This window comes from Parambassis ranga, chromosome 5 (genome assembly GCF_900634625.1).
Source record: "Parambassis ranga chromosome 5, fParRan2.1, whole genome shotgun sequence".
Classification (NCBI taxonomy): domain Eukaryota; kingdom Metazoa; phylum Chordata; class Actinopteri; family Ambassidae; genus Parambassis; species Parambassis ranga.
The window spans coordinates 5,132,768-5,151,400 of NC_041026.1; the positions used below are offsets into that span (position 1 = coordinate 5,132,768).

The window sequence follows — 18,633 nt, forward strand, 5'->3', positions numbered from 1 at the left end:
CAAACCAAAAATGAAAAAAGGGGAATAACCCAATAACTAATCACAAATAAATAAAATAAAGTAAAATAAACACGTATGCTACAACTAAAATATAACCTAATTCAATATATATTAAGTAAAGATTAGGCCTAAGCCTATAGAACAATCAAAACAATCAGAAATAACAGACAATTAACCCAAACAAGAATCCAAACACCCATCAACACAGTTCCAATTAAATGTGGATAAACCCGCTGGCCCAGAATCCACGAAGGAAGTCCAGTACTGTTACGACAGCACAGATCAGGACCAGAACAGACAGCACCTGCTGGTGCAATGATGAAGCAGAGGGGGAGGAAATCCACACCGCGCTGTGTGGCCACGCTGATCTCTGGTGAGCCGGTCCCGCCGCCACCACTGCAGATCAGAGAGCAGGGAGATCTAATTATCACCGGAGTGCGGCAACTCACCGAACCAGCGCCACAGGTGGAATCCCAGCAGAAAGAGGACCGCAGCCCCGCCGCACACACGCTGCCACAGCGCACTCTGCAAAAAGTCACGCACCACACCACGGCCCCGCAGACACCGTTGCTACTGCTGCGTCTCTCGCGAGAGAGAGACCACCTGCCTGCTGAAATAGGTACGGCGCCACCAATCAGCACAAGACAACAAGAGAATGCCCCCAGCGGCTGGGAGGAATTAACTCACCTGGCCACAATTAATAACTAAGCTTCACGTCTTCTTTCTTATCTATAAACATTATAAGGAGCTTGTATCTGTAGATGTGATTGTGATTGAACAACAAGTGTGATGATTCCAGCGTGTTTCTCACTGACTGAACATCTGTCCATTCTACAGGCTGTCATCCAGCAGGCAGCAAACATCTGGATGGGAGCTGTGTGAGGTCACTCCTGGTTTCACGTTGTTGTTGTGAATATATTTCCATCTCCTCGTGTGTGTTTTCATCAGTAAATCATAAGTCCACATGGTCTTATAAAAGGTAAAGATGTGCACAAGCTCACAGCTGTTTACATCCCTGAGGTGTATGTAAAGAGAACATATTTACTGCGGTATAAACCTTCAACAGTTTGACTACAGGAATGACTTCCTGTGTCTCTCAGTGGTGCATCGTGGGAGTCGGAGTCTGTTGCTGAACGAGCTCCTGTAGCTGGTCAGCACAATGTGGAGCGGGTGAGGGACAGTCCAGTATAGTCTTTAATTTGGACCACGTCCTCTGTCAGAGAGTCCAGGTCCTCTCCCGCAACATGGCCGCCTTCTGTTGAGTCTGTTGACGTGTATCACTGCTGTCAGTATCATTCATAAACACGTCATCAGCATCACCAACAAAATGACTGAGCATTAAATGGATCCTTCCTGCAGGCCTCTGTCTGTGATCAGACTGTAAAATGATGAAAACAAGTCGTCTCATAAAATATCTGATCACTCAGTCTGTGGACACACATTGATTTTATTCTATGATTATTTTATATAAGAGCAGAAATAATTATGTGGATTGTTATTGTTTGCCTGCTGTGGTGGTTTCATAGAGACAGACATTTCAATAATGTGGGCGGAGTCTCTGAAGTCTCAGCCTGTAGTGAGTCTCAGTGGGTGGAGTGGTTTCAGAGTTATATATTCACACAGCCTCTGGGTTGTTTCACACGCTGACACTCTGTGGATCTCAATGGGCAGTGAGGACGGTTTTCTCTCTTCTGCTGTGACTCTGATCACTTTTCTACTCATTCTCATCGTCACATGTGTGGAAGGTAAGATCATACTGCTACTTATTTTGACACTAATGATATATTATCATGTTTAATCAGTTTTCAGTTAGATAACATGTGTTATGTTCTATTACCTGTTAAACAGGAGGATATCATCTCTGTAATTAGCACATAGAAACACGTGCTGCATGAATTATGCTAATGTTTAGGACAGACCTTGTTTCATGGTCCCAGGACATTTATAACAGGACAGTACATCAGTGTATGAATACAGACTGTGGGAATAGAGGTCAGGTTTGTCTGAGGTAGCACAGATCCAGTCTCTGTCTTTAGCTGAAGCTGCTGTGTCCTGGTGAAGAGGCTTAACCAGTTCTAATCCAGATGTTTAATACAGAACTCTTCATCGTAAGTGAGTCAGTTTAAAGGCAGGTCAGGTCTGGTCTGGTCCAAACACTCTGAGAGCTTGACTGTCTGACTCACTACATAAACACCAGCAGTATTTGTTGATCAATCAGTACTGATGAGTCACACTGACCTGTCACTCAAAGACTTAATCTGAGTTTCTGCTGTAAAGTTGGACATTGTCTCTGTCTCTAAATTGTCCCTGAACATGAATTAAATGTGTCCTCCTCCCTCTTCAGGTCAGTATGAGGTCGTCGGCTCACCTGAGCCAATCGTGGCTGCTCCAGGTGATGATGTCATCCTGCCGTGTCACGTGGAGCCGAAGCTGAATGTTGAGGCGCTGACTGTTGAGGCGCTGACGGTGGAGTGGTCCGACCCCGACCTGAAACCTGACCCCAGAGACCGACTGAAACAAGTGGAGTACGTCCATCTGTACAGGGACACTGAAGACGTCCCTGACATGAAGTTGGAGACGTTCATCAAGAGGACGACGCTGTTCACAGACGACCTGAAGCAAGGAAACATATCACTCAAGATCTTCAACGTCTCAGAGAAAGATCAAAGAAGATACAGATGTTTCATCCCAAAAATAAAAAAAAGCTCCAAAAATCAGAAGTGAGTCAAAAGTCTTTAGTTGTTTTACCTGATGGCCGTTTGGGAGACAGGTGTTTGACATGTGTCTCGTCTCTTCTCCTTCCAGGTCAGTAAAGTCCCTCCACTCTAGGTGTCTTTGTGAACAGAGAGGACAGCAGCTTCACTCACACACATCTGTTAAAGGGACTTTATCTCCTCCGGCCTCAGATGGACTCACAGGACCTGCAGGAAGAAGGCTGTCATGGTGTGGACAGACACAACTGATGGACATCAGAGTCAAAGCTGCTGCAACCACGTGAGTGGTGTGTTCACTTTTCTCTGTTGCCTCATGTGTTTCACTTTCTAACCACCACAAACTCCCCCCACTGTGTTAGAGCAGCAACAAGCTGTGGTAGCACAGTCCTTTGTCCAGCTGGGGGCGCTGTGGTTTCAGCTCTGAGGTCCTGTCAGCATGCTGTGCTGTGTGAGTCCACAGGTGACTCAGAGGGTCATTAAACCAGGGAGTCCATTCACTGCTAGCTAGCTGCTTAGCATGCTAACCTTAGTAGATAATATGAAGAGAGGTCATATCAGCTGTTTAATGACAAATTGTGCTCATTGATTTTTTAAAATTATTCATCAAACATTTCATTATATTTGGACGGAACTTTTATACTGTTAAATGTAGGTCCTGAAGGAGCTGCAGAGTGTCCCAGCATGCACTGTGCTCTGTGCCATCACATGACACAGAGCAGCAGATTGTAGGAAACTAATCAGAGAGCGCTCCTTCTGCTCTGTCTTTTGCTTTTTTATCATTTTTGTCTTCCTCACCTTCATCCTAATCAAAACCTCCTCAAGGAAATTGTGGAATTTTTTTTTTTATATGCATCCACCAGAAACACACTCAAACAAACAGTTTGCCTCTGACTTTATTAACAATGTAACACTAGCTGCTGAGGTGAACAGGACACACGATGGATATGAATTAGCAGATATTCCACTGTGACAGTGAGTTTGGCTTCAATAAATCACTGTGATGCAGCGTTCTTCATATTTACTTGGCTCCATCAGCTCCAGTGACAGCAGAGCTGGTGTTTGGCGGCAGCTCAGCAGTAGATAGACTGTCTCTGGCCACCTGTCCTCTGCAGCTAACCTGACCATTAACATGGATCCAGAGTCAGCCTCTGCTGAGCTGAGCCACCAGGGGGCGTATTTAAAAGATATGACTGAATTTAGAGGGCCCAGAAATGATTGGTGGACATAGCAGAGCATTCAGTGTGGGCCTCAAAGAGAAGAGCTGCTGGCAGGGAGTTACTAATAGAGACATCTGTAGAAGCAGAAGTATCACCAGGAGCTACATCTGCACTCTTTATCAACATGACACCACCTAGATATTGTCAGACTTAAGACTTTCACTGAAGTAGGATTGATGATGTAGCACTTCTACTTCTAGTATATATTTTGCTGGGGAATTTTAAAAGGCTTATTTCAGCTGGTGATCATGGTGTGATCAGCATAACCACACGTGGCCTGTAGTGTTACAGTAGTCTACATTGAGCCGCAGGGGCTGTGGCCAAGCGCTTGCTTGAATATATCGGAGTTTGAATGTTAAACTGCTGCTGGCACCGAGGAAACAGACACAGTCACATGCTGTAATACCACAGAGCAGCTGCAGTACCAACACACCTTCAGTGTGACTGCAGGGAAAACTTGTGTATCATACATCAAGTCTGCACATGCTTAGCCACACCCGCGGTGGCTGTGGATTGTCTACTAACCGGTTTGATCGCCAGGGGTGTAGCAAGCTTTATAAAAGTGGGGGGGGGGGTGAGGTTTCGGTGCGGGTATCTGAGTGAGACTGAAGCTGAACTAAATGTGTCTGACACACCTCTCTTATTTATGACGTATAGACTTTTCCAGGACGTGAAATGTTCTGCTTGCTATCACTGTCAGTGCATACAGCTATAGCTAAGGCCCCGTTCACACTGGAGAAAGTCAGTCCAGCTAGAGTAGGATTGTATCTGGATAGTCTTTAAGCTGGATACATTCAGACCCATTTTCAAACCTGGCTATCACACAAACGTGTCCGCACTCAATCCGGCTTAATCCGGCTTGTTTGCAGTCCTCCAAACCACTAGGTGGCGCCTTGTGATATACAGAGTCCATTCAGGCCATGGTAGGACCGCGTGTGTGCATGCGTCGTGTGGGTTTTTGTCCTGTGTTGCTAACCGGAAGTAGCATGTCGCTAACCGGAAGTACCACATCGCTAGCCGGATTCGGTATCTGCATTTGCGTTCAGACCTGAGCCACATTTGAGCCAATCCGGATAGATCCACCTCCATGAGGTGGATTGAAATCAAGCTGGATAAAGCAGGATTCACAGTGTTCACACTCAGAAATATAAACTCAGGATATATCCAGATACGGCCCAAATCCCGCTCTAGCTGGATTGATTTCCCCAGGATCACACTGCATTATCTACAGATATCTACACTTTCCAATAAGCCTGACCCTGATCAACACTGTAAGCCATTTATGCCACTCACTCATATTTTTACACCCACATTATTCACCCACATTTTTTCAGTACACCCCTGATTCGTAAGTAGACGAAATATATTCACTGTATTCAGTTATTCTGAATCTTAATACTGCATGGCCAACCTGCCGACCTGTGCTAGCTTACGTCTCCCTAACTCACTTTGTCATCAACACAGCTTCTGAGGTGGTGTTGAGGGTCCATGATGGATATGAACTATTTATCTGCAGATATTACATGGTGGCAGCAGGTGGCTTCACTAATTCACTGTGATGCAGTGTTCTTACATTTCCTGCCTCACCTTCAGACCTGCTCCTTCCCAGTCAGCGTTCTCTACACCACATCCTCAGCTGCCTCCACCCTGGCTGCAGGTCAACGTGCCCTAATCTGCCCCTAGTGGTTGTGGTGGATTTATGGAGACAGACAGTAAAGTGGGTGGAGCTGCTGGCTCAATGTGGTGCAGTCATAGACATATATACCTATACAAGCCTATTGAGCGGGTTGGCCAGTCGCTGCGGTACGTCAGCGTGACCGCCATATTGGATGTGGCAAATTTACCACTAAACTAATACAATGAAATGGACGAAGAAGCGTTCTACAAAGTGTTTAAGCCAATGTCCTTCATTGATCCATTCACACAAACAGTAACCTACTTGGAAATCAATATTTTATGTAATCTGATTAACGTTGTTAGAAATAATTTTTATATTGACATTGATGAACTTTTACGAACATATGAACACACACACACACACACACGTGTATACAGGTGTTATTTATAAACATATTTATACACACACACGTGTATACAGGGGGTGGCTCCACTTTTTGCCACGTGCCAGGTAGCGTTTTCATGTGGCAAAACCACACTGAGCTATGTCACTGGCGGAAGTCTCGTGCTGCCTGTAGTGAATCTCAGTGGGCGGAGCGGTTTCAGAGTTAAATTCACACAGCCTCTCTGTGTTGCTTCACACGCTGACACTCAATGGGCAGTGTTCTCTCTTCTGCTGTGACTCTGATCACTTTTCTACAAATCTTCCTCCTCACATGTGTGGAAGGTAAGATCATACTTCTACTCTGTGGCTCCTTACTTCTACACTGTAATGAAATCTAATCTTTTTTAGTGCATTAACCTCTGATTATAACTCAGTGTTTTACAGAGCAGTCATGTCTTTTCTGTGATATTGTCAGGGTTTGTGATGTGGGAGGACTCAGCAGGCAGGTTAAAAGGCGAGACTAGTCTTTATTCTGTGCCAGGAGGGCACAAAGTAAAAATCCAAGACTTAAACTCACATGGAGCGTGGCAAATCGACAAGGCAAGGCAAAACCAGAACAAAATACAAAACATGGCACGAAAAACCTGGAGCCAGCGCTTCAACAAAGTTTAGACACAAACCTCATGGATGACAAGACAAAGACTACACAGGACCAGGGAAGACAACGAGACACAAGTGGCACACATGAGGGCAGGGCAGGTAATCACACAAGGCGGAAAATCACAGGAAGTAAAACTCAAGACAACACACATGGTGGACAGGACTAATAAAATTAAAACAGGAAGCCCAAGACAAGGTGAACACCACAAGGACAACAAAACACAAGGCCTAAAGAAAAACCCAGAGAAACAAAAACACTAGCCCTAGGACTACCGGAAAATAACCAAACAAAGATTAAACTAAACACCCAAAACAAGGAAAACCAGAAATCAACACCAGGTTGTGACAGACATAAGGGCATATTCACCTAATCTTGCTGTTTTATAAGTGTACTGCATAAATAAACATGTAAAACATTACAAACCTTCCTGCTGTCACAGGGCATATTCTGTGTGTCGAGAGCGCTTACAGCACCAACGGTACACACCGTACCCACTTCCTTTCACTAAAATTTGATGTTGATTTTCTTTCAATAAATATTTTCAGATTTAGCGTTTTATTTTTTCACTTTCAGATTTTTTGTTTTCAGATTCAAACTGAATTTTTTAGGTTTCAAAATGTCCTCCTTTCTCAGGTCAGTATTGGATCATCGGCTTACCTAAGACCGTTACAGCTGCTCCAGGTGATGATGTCATCCTGACATGTCAAGTGGATCCTGAGTTAAACCTGACAGAGCGGACAGTGGAGTGGTTAAAGCCCGACCTGCCGCCTGACCCCAGAGACCGACTGAGAGGAGAGGAGTATGTCCATCAGTACAGGGATGCTGGAGAGGTCCTGGACCTGCAGATGGAGGAGTACAGAGGGAGGACCATGATGTTCAAAGACGAACTCAAACATGGAAACATATCGCTCAAAATCTTCAATGTCTCAGAGAAAGATGAAGGAAGATACAGATGCTACATCCCAAAGTTAAAGGGATGGACTCAGTCATCAACTGTTAGTCTGATCATTGGTGAGCAACAGAAAATAAGAGTTGTATTGATTTAATCCCTTTTGTTAAAATACGTTTTTTATCAATAATTTGGACTCTTTCGTTTTTCCAGACAAAGACTTGACTAAAACAGGGACAACAGAGATGACACTGTTCTCCACAAACCTCCAGACTACTGGTCCAAAGGAGGATTTGAATGGTGAGACTGAAGGATCAGAAATCTGAAGCTCACATTTTAAAAGAACAGGACGAGTCATGTTTACAGCTCCATACAGCTGCTCTCAAAATCCAAGATGGCGGCTCAGCTTTAGTGCATCTGCTGTTTGAATCAGTTAAACAGAGACTACTGTTCAGCCTGTCTGTGGACTTGTTGCTGTGTTATTACATTTTTAGGTGTAAAGCAGCAGACACTCACCTCAATGTTCCAGTTTTAGTGGATTTCAGTCTCAGTGGTTTTCGTCTCTGTCTCTCAGATCTTGGTGGTTCGTCTGATCGGAGCAGGCTGATCCCTCTGGTGGTCTTCCTGGTCCTTGTTGTCCTCTGTGTTGGATCTGGTTTATACATCTTTGTGTCAAAGCGCCAAAAATCAAAAGTGAGTCAAAAGTCTTTAGTTGTTTTTACCTGATGGCCGACAGATGTTTGGGAGACAGGTGTTTGACATCTGTCTCGTCTCTTCTGCTTCCAGGTCAGTAAAGTCCCTCCACTCTAGGTGCCTTGCTTAGGGGGTCTTTGTGAACAGAGAGGACAGCAGCTTCACTCACACACATCTGTTAAAGGGACTTTATCTCCTCCGGCCTCAGATGGACTCACAGGACCTGCAGGAGGAAGGCTGTCATGGTGTGGACAGACACAACTGATGGACATCAGAGTCAAAGCTTGAAAACATGCTAAAGTTACTTTATTTTACTTTTACTTTATTTTATTTGTTTATTTTATTTATTTATTTATTTATTTATTTATTTATTTATTTTATGTATTTATAGATAAATTGATTTGTATATTTAATGTATATATGTATAGATATATGTTGATATGTTTATTTATTTTTATTACAATCAAATACATTTTAATAAACATGAACGTAGACAGATCCCCCTCTCTGTTTTTCTTTAAACTCACCTGCTGCACAGAGCACAGTGCATGCTGGGAAATTCTGCAGTCCCTACATTTAAATACATTAAACAAAAGAAAAGTTTAATCCATCCAAATATAATGAAATGTATTGAAAAACTCAGATATTTTAAATTAACAAACAGATGCTCATTTATTGTGGTTGTTAATCCCAAAATAAAAATTAGTTGTTTTAACAGAAGTATGTATTCATGTATCAGTTTGAGGACTCAGACAGCAGCTGATCCTTGCTTAGTTTGTTGATAGATGTTTGTATTATAGGATTCAGTCAGTGGTCTCCTGTCCAGCCTGCAGGACAAGGCTCATGGTCCAGAGTCTATCTGTGATGTCTCTGATATAATAAAAGAGAAAGCACAGCACCACAACATGATAGTGAGGGTGTGTGTAGAGCTTCTGATGAAGCACCTGGTTGCACTCGGTTCATTCACACCTCTGGAGCCCCAACATACAGCATACAAGGTCTTTAAATGTAACATATAGTTCTTCTTGAATCCAAACTGTCTGTTCCATAAGACAACCGTTTATCTTTAACACTTAAAATAGTTAAACACAAACATTAAATCCAGGGCTGTCAAAGTTAATGCGGAATAATCCAGCATAATGTTTAATCTGATTAAAAATTTGAACTCAACTAACGCATCTGCAGCACAGCATGACTCTGGCTCGTTGTGTAGGGGTATGAGTGTTGCTTTGAAAACTTCGAAACTTCAATGAGCTGTTCTCTTAGTGGAAGTTCCCAGTATGGCTCGGCTCGGCTCATGTTGTTGTTTCCATGTGTTGAATATGGTTAATTTTAAAAGAGTCACCACAGCAGCCCCTTCTGGTCAAAGAAAGGTACTACACCTGAAATCTACATCACTAAATTACCATTATCAATAAACATACTGTTATAGTTCTATTGGAGATTATTAGCAAAACTAAAGCTGAACAAATAATTGTATACTTTACAGGAAGGGTTGACCAAAACTGGAGAGAATCAGTCTTTAATGGATTATTGATCATGTGATTATAAAGAGACTGTTACAGTAACAAAGAAGCACACATGCATTTACACCTGGATGTAATTTGTCATCAAGAAGTTAAAAATTAAAAAGATTATTCCAAAAAATATAAACACGATCATATTTGGAATAAAAGAGACATTTATCAAAAAACTTGCTATTGAAATTAATGGTGATAATTCTCAAAGAAACTATGTACTAATGCGAGTGTTGGACAAAGAAGGAAAGTTCAAATCAAAACTTGTATTCAAGTGAATAACAGGGCGAGTGATGGTGGTAGAATATTGAGTTGATGCCTCAGTAGTCAGAGAAATATTTGTGACGGAAACGGTTTCTGACCCGATGCCTGAAGAGCTGCCGAGAGCAGTGAGAACACAGTTCACTAATACGCATAACTTCAGACCATGTATCTTCTTCTCCAGATGATGCTAGCCTAGACCTATGCATGCACTTCCTCCTACACATCAAAATCAGCCTCCTAGAATAGGCAAAGGGGTAAAATGTAGGGCTGTGGGGGGCAGACGTGAAACTAAAAGGGATTCCACTAGATGAGGAAGTGGAAGGAACAAATGTTGACACTTAGGGGGTGGAGGAAGTACTGAAAGGGACAGATGTGGTGCTAAGAGGAGTAGAAGTGGTACTAACTGGGGTGGATGTAGTACTAACAGGACCAGATGTGGTGCTAAGGGGGGCAGATGTGGTACTAAGGGGGGCAGATGTGGTACTAAGGGGGGCAGATGTGGTGCTAAGGGGGGCAGATGTGGTACTTGCAGTGCTGGTTGGAACAAACGTAGTAGAGGGAGTTGTAGGAGGAGCAGACGTAGTTGAAATAGGTGGTGGACAGCTGCAGTTCTTGTTTACTTCTGGATAAAACTCGGTGACAGTTGTGTGAAGAGGACATTGTGTTTCAGGAAACAGATCGAATTGTTTTTCCAGGTCTCTAGAGAGCTCTGCCAAAGTCTTAGTCTGTAGATATGTATTCAGTCCATCTTGGTTCTCGCCCCAGTGTGCACTTGCCAGCCACCCTAACTTACTGCTGTAGCAGCAGAACGCTGTCCACATCTTGGAAGGAATATTAACCCTGTTATTGAGGAGGGTGTTGTTGTTAAGGGTGTTGTTGCCGGGCTCTGCTCCGATTACTACAAAGGCTTCTCTTTTATTATTGTTGTCACGGCAGAATTGATCCATAACACATTTGACACACGTCTCCATGTTTTTCCAGCTCCCCTTGTTGAATGAACCTATCTGAGGAACAACGTTGGTCAGAGTGAATGTAGACCTTCTGACATTTTCAGTACATCCATAAGAGCTTGGTAATAAATGTCCTCTGTCAAAACGTGACTGGTGTTTGTAATCAATGTCGCCAGCCTGCTGGTTGTATGTAGACTTTCCAGTTTCCTTCATATCTTTGTTTGCACCTGGGTCCTCAAGCTGTAACACAGATTAAACAGACAATTAGCTCCACAAAGTTTTGTAGAATAAACAGAATAATGGAAAAAGTGAGCTGATAAATCACCTACATTAACACAAAACCAGTAGTAACTCTTAGTTCTGTGACAATTGAGTCAACTTCTGTCCTAATGTGTGTCAAATATTTACTATTATTATTATAGAGGAACAAAGTCCACAGATATAAAGGAAGCCAGAAATCTGCGGTGGAGGTGGAGGGTGGATGGTAACAGACTGTTACACATTAGAGCAGGGGTGTCCAAACTACGTCGGATTTTCTATGGCCCGCGGCTTCGATCTTAAAATGTGTTATTTTTGGCCCGCCAGCCAAACAGAGTAAATCAAACAAAATCAACAGGCAATTCTTATTTTTGTTTTTAACTCATTGTGTAACGTTTGCATGATTCTCTGAGCAGAACATTATCCCTCTCTCTCTGCATCGTGGTGCATCACGCGGTGCTGCAGGGCTTGGTTGTTGGTTCCAGCTACGCAGAGGGCTCCGAAGGTGCAAAACACTGGTTCAGCACTTCGACACAATTCACCACGAGACTAAACATGCTTCTGCATACAACCTGCTATCAGAGAGCGTCTGTACAAGGGAAGTCCTCCAAAACTGGTCTCCTGGAGCCCCTCTGTGACATGGTCAAAAAGAAATAAATCCTGGCCACGAATTATGTATAACGTGTGCACGAAATATTGTTGTCAATGTCAATGTCAATGTCATCTTTATTTATATAGCACATTTATAAGGGCATCGCCCACCAAAGTGCTTAACATTAAAATACATAAAATAAACTCAAACTGATAAAATACATAAAAGAAATAAACTGCAGTAAAATACAATAAAACAAAGATACAATCATAAAACATAAAATCCCCAAGAGCTGCCAATACTCAGGCAAAGGCCAAGGTGAACAAGTGAGTCTTAAGTAAAGATTTAAAAGTGGTGAGACCATTTGCCAACCGCACAGCTAGAGGCAGAGCGTTCCACAGAGTGGGAGCCACGACTGAGAAGGCCCGGTCACCTCTAGTTTTTAAAAGAGGCTAACCCAGCTGCAGACGGTGAAGCAGACGGTGAAGCTCTGACTGTCCAATTCCAATATATAGGGAGTTACAGTAGTCTAAGCGAGAGGTTATAAAAGCATGGATGACTTTCTCTAAGTCACTCTGACTAAGGTATGGCTTTACCTTAGCAATAAGCCTTAGTTGAAAGAAGCTAGACTTGACCACTGAGCTCACCTGCTTGTCCAATTTAAAAGCACCATCTACAATCACCCCGAGATTCATAGCATGAGTTTGTATGTTTGGCGCCAGTGGGCCAAAGGAGCTGGCAAGGACAGGACTAGGTCGGGGAGACCAAACAAGACAACCTCAGTTTTGTTTTCGTTTAGTTTCAGAAAGTTTAGGTCCATCCATTTCTTAATATCACTCATGCAGTTTAGCAGTGATTGGAGAGAGTCTTTGGCAGAAACTCTAAGGGGCAAATACACCTGCACGTCGTCAGCAAAACAATTGTTATTATTAGTTGTAGTATAGTAGCCCTATTAGAATTCTTGGACGGGGCCCATGGGAGTGGGCTGCCTGGCCAGAGAGCAACCTCCGCGTGCAGCAATGAGCGTCCCTCTCTGGGGAACGTGCCGGAGTACTGGGGGCTCCAGGAGCGCAGGGGAGTGGAGCGGAGCGTCCCTCTCCCTGTCCATCGTGTCGCTCCCTGGAGCCCCCCAGTACTCCGACATGATGGAGAGGGAGAGGGACGCTCGTTGCTCCCTGCTGCACGGGGAGGCTGCCTCCTGGTCGGCAGCCTGCCCGGGCCTTTTTACCGACGGCTGGATAAAAGCAACTCTCCAGAAATGTGAACATTTGTAAACCATGAATTAGTTTGTGTCGTGTGAGCAGACTGTCTGTGATAAACTGTGATGTTTTATTGGAGAAGCACAGCAGTCTGTCTTTGCTTGTTAACGTTCTCTGTTGTTAAACTGTCAGCTGTACAGAGACGCGGCACTTCTCTCAAAAAGACTCCGTCATTCAGTACGCATCTGTCGTAAGGCACGTCATCACGTTTTTACGTCTCATTGACATGCACTGCAAACCTGTGTAAACATTAAATTACCAGACCCTTTGAGATCAGCACTAAATGGCTCCCACCTGGTCTACCTGACATTTTACTGATGTCTGCTGCTCCTAAACCAGACCTGCCACATATGATCAGATCTCACCTGCACAGTAGAGTCAATAACTTGCCTGTTGCTCTGTTATCACAACCACACAGTGTCTGAATGTTTTAAATTTATAATGTAAATTCAGATAACATTTTCTGATCTGTTCATCTGAATGCTAAGATTTTATTTTGTTTGCTGTGTAAGATGTAATATATTACAAAACAGCACACACATTTTTTATTGTTTAAATTTGACATCGGGGACTGTTGGCACTCGGAGAGTTTGGCATTATCGAATCTGGCCCTCCCAGAAAAAAGTTTGGCCACCCCTGCATTAGAGCCATAAGTAATAAACACTGTCCTGAAAAATATTTCACATGCTCTGTATCCATATGACCACAGGAGGGCGCCACATATCATCATATAAACCCTGAGGATGGATATTATTTCAGTCAATTGTATGAAATGTTTTCAAATGTATTCCAAATAACTGATGGATATTTTAATAAACAGTTGCTGGATAAAACTGAGAGGTGGATGCAGCATTTATGTGTAAAACAAACACACCTGTGGTTCAATCTTCCAGGGTTCCTTCTTGGGTCTTCCTCCATCACATCCTGTGTACCTGGAGGCAGAAAACACTGGAATCTTGTTCTTGGTGTCATAAACCGTCACAAAGGTTCTGCTGTTATTTAAAGTCTGGCAGATGACTTTGTATCGGTTCTGGTCCTGGATGTTCCCGTTCTCTAAGACTTCTGGGATACGTGGTGGAGTTTGTTGAAGGAAAAACTTTGAACAGTCCATCACTGAATCCAACACTTCAGATCCAGTGGGACTGATGGACAGAAGCAGGACAGCAGAGAGGAGGAGGAGGAGGAGGCCCTGCACCTTCACTGAGGCCATGGTCCAGATCTGTAACATCAGTTTAGAAGAGAATTAAATCATTTATTACACCTGAGTTCAGCAACTTCATGGACTGACAGGTGATACAAGCTGAACTGTATGAAGCTGAACTGTTAGCAGCAGAGGTCCAAAAACTGAACTAGCTACACTGAAATATTGAACATGCCAAAATTGAGTTTGAGGTGGTCCTTTAATTTCTTACAGATATTTACACTAATAAGTCATAAAAATATTCATAGTGCATTGAAATGTCTTTCTTTCTTTGTAATGATGACATTTACATGACTAATTAATATTACATGACTACAGTCTAACAAACAAACCAGGAAGTGATGACCAAAATGTGGATGTGTAAGATGCAGCCATGCATGTATTAAAAACTGAGTACACATGTCAGATGCTGTGTGTTAAAAGCACCAGGATGTCCTGCTACACTCTGTGTTTCACAGCCAGCATGTTTTTTAAGCCCTTCTTACCGACAATGTGTCACATGACCCGACTGCTAACACACATCATTATAAATAATTCAGTGACTCATTCTGATGTGTTTCGGAGAAAAGAAACGTGTCACCAGCAGCATTCACACCTTTTACATTATGTGAGTGTGCTGTGTTGTGTCACTGTGCGTCCTGTTGTGTTATATACAGACTGCATGCATACTCATCATCACTCAGCAGTGTGAGGAAGGCCATTTTATATTCTCAAAGTTCAGATGTTGGAATGCAGCCATGATTTACAACAATTTGAGACAACATCTTGTTGCTGTTACGCAATAAGACGACAAACAGGTTGGTTCTTTAAATTATTATTAGCTTATTATAATGCATAATGTGGATGTGGTTAAACACATCCACATTATGCATTATAATAAGCTTCATTTGAACCAACAGTGACACGTTTATCCATCTTAATAATTTACATGTTCGATCTTTACCTCTAATTAGGCCGAATAATGCAAAACTGTAAAGTATCCTACTCTATGCAGATGACACACAAATATACATAGTCCATCACTGCACCATTCAGAGCTAACTGAATCGCCCCAGGCTAGGCCTGCACACATGGAGACTCATCAGGCGGACTCGGACTCGGCGCTTAGCTGTTGGATGGATTCTGGTTCCTCCTCAGCTCAACAGACTTGTGTTTTTAAGCATGAGAGAGAGCTCCTACCTTGACCCCCTCTCTCTGACTAAGAGTTAAATAAGATATCCTGGTGTCATCATGAACTCAGATTATGACTAAATTCATAACATCATCAGCCACTATCACCTAAAGAAAGGTCAGAGAAATGATGATAACACAAGGCCTACACTCGTTTCCAGCAGGTTAGATTGCTGTAATGGTTTTGCTCACCAGGCAGCCGCTCGGGTCCTGACCCAAACCAGGAGGTTTAACCACATTTCTCCAGTTTTAAGGTCATCTCTCTCCAAGAGTTAGAACCAAACAGGGTGAAGCAGCATTTCAGTTACATGCAGCAAAAACCTGGAGTATTCTCCCACATGACGTCATGAGGCTCTGTGATGGTTTTAAACTCTTTTATCTGCACTCACACTTAATGATGTATATTACATTTTTGTTTTTTATTGTAAACCTCTGCATTACTACGTCTTTTTAATGATGTATTTTCACTGTGAAGCGCTTTGAAATGTCCACTGTATAAACTGTGCTGTACAAATAAAGCTAGAAAACGATAAAGAGTAGAAATAACACATATTTAATCTACAATCTGTAGAAAAATGCATTTTAAAATATTTTTTAAACAACCAGAATGACATCAAAAATATAAAGCAGAACTTTAAACGATGAACTCTGCACAACAACATGAATTATGGAATATGAACAAACTTCTCACCGTTCTGCAGGTTTGGTAACAAGTCGAGTCTTTAGCTTCACACAGCAGCGAGGACAAGACTCAGCTGAGAGGGTCGTCCTCTAATATAAGCTGAACCTAATGAGGAAGTTCTGAGTGAGGTCGGTTCATCAGAAGTGAAGGGTCTATTTTTTGAAGTGTCAATGATGCTGTGACACTTCACACTTAACCGTTTCTCAGAAACAGAAGTGTTCTGGAAATTCTTGGTAATTTATAATCTGGAGTCTAGAATATTCATTAGGAATAAATGTGACTGTTGCTGTCAGACCTTTGAGTGTTTCAGGAGAATAAGGTGACTGAGTGACACCTGCAGGTGTGTTTGTGTCCATCAGAAATCAATGTTTGCTGTAAAGGGACCTTTACCACATCACTGCTGAGTCATGGAAACAGACATTCACAGGTTTTGGTCAGGAAACCACCGTGAAACAGCACCATGAGAGGCAAAAAGTACATGTTAAACATAACTACCATCTGTCAGAAAAGCCACACGAAGGAACCGTCAGCTGAAGAAACCGGATGAAATACAAGCTGCCATCTCTGATAAAGTGACATGTTACTTTTTGATGAATTGTGAAACTGGTGTTGATGCACTACACAGTGTGACAGACACAGTGGGAACAAATATCAGCTACAGTCCGGTACACCAAGAAACCCAAACACTGCATCAAGTAAAATGGATGCAGGCAACAGCAGGTGTGTTTTTATGTTGTTAAAGTGAAAAAGAATAAGTATCTTAAGATCTTAAGAAGACATACTTCCTAATATTATATTATATATAAGACAACAATCGGCATCATCTGAAGCTTCTGGCTTTGACACTAAGAAACTATGATAATACTCTCTCAGTCTAATGTAAGAGACTACACATATACATACATATAAACTTATTCTAATTAAAATGCATTTGAACCAGAATAACATTATAATGATACAGACTGACTTAAATCAACACATACAAACGAAAGCTGACTTTGGGAAATGAAACTATGAGACATCTCCGATAAAGTCACATGTTGTTTTTGTTTATTTCAATAAATATATAAACAAGTGTACAAATTTAGTACATTATCTACATGTACATTTAATGAATGGTTAGAACCACCTTTGAGAGTGGCAGATATCTATAAAAACTCCTATATTATTGATTTCCATTGCAAAGGATCTGAACAGGTTAAAATAATCAAATGAAAATGGAGCATGTGTAGTTAATGTACATGTTCAGACCAGAAGCAGCTATGGACAGGTCTGTGTGTCATGAGGCAGGCTGTGGGCATCAAGTGAACAGAGAGGCTGCTGATAACAAACAGGCATTCAGCATGTTTACTGTGTCAGTGTTCCTGCTGTAGATTCATGTTATGATTCATGTTGGTCAGACATTAATGGATGGACCTGTGTTAGCAGACAGCAGCTAACTAGTTAGCTCACTGAGCCAGAGCACCGGCATCATGACTGAGGCTCATTATAGAAACACAGCTGCAGCGTGACACCAGCTCCATGCAGAGTCTGACCTCACATCAGTCCAGCACTGTGTTCATCACATGGAACAAGGAACTACAGACACTGTAGACATGTAGTGGAGGAGAAAGTACAGGTAACAGCTGCAGCATGTAATGGAGTCAAGGTATAAAGTATGCACTATTATTTTTACTTAAGTATAAATACATAACAATTTACTTAAGTACAGTACAAATACTTAGTTACTTTCCACCACTGGTTGCCATGGGTGTTAAGGAGTCCAGGTTTGCACCCACTACAACACCAGCCTGCCTCACCAGCCTGTCCCGCACCGTGGTGTCTCTTCTTAATACAAGAGGACACTGGAGATGATGGTCTGGAAGAACACCTGAAGCAGCTTAATTAAACCAGTCTAGACTGTTGTCCAGCACGTGTCATTAAAGCTAAAGCTCTCAGGTCTTTGGTAGCCTGTGTATTGACTTGTACTGTATACATACAGTACAATACCATACCATACATACAGTACCAATAACATACCATATGTGGTATCTTCTTCAATCTTCTTGCAGTTTAAGATTTAAGTTATAATGAAGCCAGAAGTTATGAACAGTATTCTGTTTACCATACTCTGTGCTATACATTGAAGCTGATCAGCAGAACTAAACATGATCAATAAACTGCTTACTTTATTTGAGAAAATATCTTAATAGACCTTTTATTTTGTGAAATAAATCATTTTATCTAGACTAATATTTGAAAAATCTAAAACAATTCATACGATGTAAAGCACAACAAATGTATTTTATTAGATTTTAGCCAGCATGACAAACTGTACAAAGAACCAGTTTTCTTTTTTAATACAGTAATATAATGAAGACTTGGAACAACTGAACCTTTGATGTTATTCTGTAGAATATTCTGGACAGTGTTTGTCATTGTTTTGGATTGTTTGCAATAATAAGAAGATACATTTGCTTACTTGTTGGTAAAAGCATTTGTGCATTGCATGAACACTCATTGCCTAAATAATCACTCTTCTACTTTTGGGCATGCACAATTACTGCTTAGTTCTTTATACAATT

The 18,633-nt window shown here is 42.0% G+C and overlaps 3 protein-coding genes across 4 annotated transcripts; 2 read left to right on the forward strand and 1 right to left on the reverse strand.

Moving 5' to 3' along the window:
* The first annotated feature begins 1,616 nt into the window (after window positions 1–1,616).
* Window positions 1,617–8,534, forward strand: LOC114435773 (myelin-oligodendrocyte glycoprotein-like). Its single transcript, XM_028405723.1, has 4 exons — window positions 1,617–1,745; window positions 2,345–2,720; window positions 2,806–2,814; window positions 8,328–8,534. The coding sequence occupies exons 1-4, from the start codon at window positions 1,664–1,666 to the stop codon at window positions 8,356–8,358; spliced, it is 498 nt and encodes a 165-aa protein (XP_028261524.1). The 5' UTR covers window positions 1,617–1,663; the 3' UTR covers window positions 8,359–8,534.
* LOC114435769 (butyrophilin-like protein 2) lies at window positions 2,926–8,402 on the forward strand. 2 transcript variants are annotated; one of them, XM_028405717.1, is made up of 5 exons: window positions 2,926–3,001; window positions 7,228–7,605; window positions 7,697–7,783; window positions 8,058–8,176; window positions 8,270–8,402. In XM_028405717.1, the coding sequence occupies exons 1-5, from the start codon at window positions 2,941–2,943 to the stop codon at window positions 8,291–8,293; spliced, it is 669 nt and encodes a 222-aa protein (XP_028261518.1). In that variant the 5' UTR covers window positions 2,926–2,940; the 3' UTR covers window positions 8,294–8,402. The 2 variants fall into 2 exon arrangements, with proteins under 2 accessions (XP_028261518.1, XP_028261517.1); XM_028405716.1 differs by lacking the exon at window positions 2,926–3,001 and adding an exon at window positions 6,187–6,275.
* A 1,927-nt stretch (window positions 8,535–10,461) lies between the features above and the next one.
* LOC114435421 (endonuclease domain-containing 1 protein-like) lies at window positions 10,462–16,169 on the reverse strand. Its single transcript, XM_028405090.1, has 4 exons — window positions 16,079–16,169; window positions 13,891–14,235; window positions 11,015–11,147; window positions 10,462–10,589 (listed from the first exon to the last, which is right to left on the reverse strand). Exons 2-4 carry the CDS (start codon window positions 14,224–14,226, stop codon window positions 10,462–10,464), a joined length of 597 nt encoding a protein of 198 aa, XP_028260891.1. The 5' UTR covers window positions 14,227–14,235; window positions 16,079–16,169.
* Window positions 16,170–18,633: the final 2,464 nt, after the last annotated feature.

Bases quoted from the DNA above. Each gene is read 5' to 3' on its own strand.
- LOC114435773 (XM_028405723.1), top strand. From the start codon at position 1,664: ATGGGCAGTGAGGACGGTTTTCTCTCTTCTGCTGTGACTCTGATCACT. The intron at 1,746-2,344 runs GTAAGATCATAC...CTCCCTCTTCAG, and splicing joins CATCGTCACATGTGTGGAAG to GTCAGTATGAGGTCGTCGGC.
- LOC114435421 (XM_028405090.1), bottom strand. From the start codon at position 14,226: ATGGCCTCAGTGAAGGTGCAGGGCCTCCTCCTCCTCCTCCTCTCTGCT. The intron at 11,148-13,890 runs GTGTGTTTGTTT...TCTGTGTTACAG, and splicing joins CCTGGAAGATTGAACCACAG to CTTGAGGACCCAGGTGCAAA. The intron at 10,590-11,014 runs GTACTGAAAATG...ACTGTCACCGAG, and splicing joins ATTACCAAGCTCTTATGGAT to TTTTATCCAGAAGTAAACAA.
- LOC114435769 (XM_028405716.1), top strand. From the start codon at position 6,203: ATGGGCAGTGTTCTCTCTTCTGCTGTGACTCTGATCACTTTTCTACAA. The intron at 6,276-7,227 runs GTAAGATCATAC...CTCCTTTCTCAG, and splicing joins CCTCCTCACATGTGTGGAAG to GTCAGTATTGGATCATCGGC. The intron at 7,784-8,057 runs GTGAGACTGAAG...TCTGTCTCTCAG, and splicing joins TCCAAAGGAGGATTTGAATG to ATCTTGGTGGTTCGTCTGAT.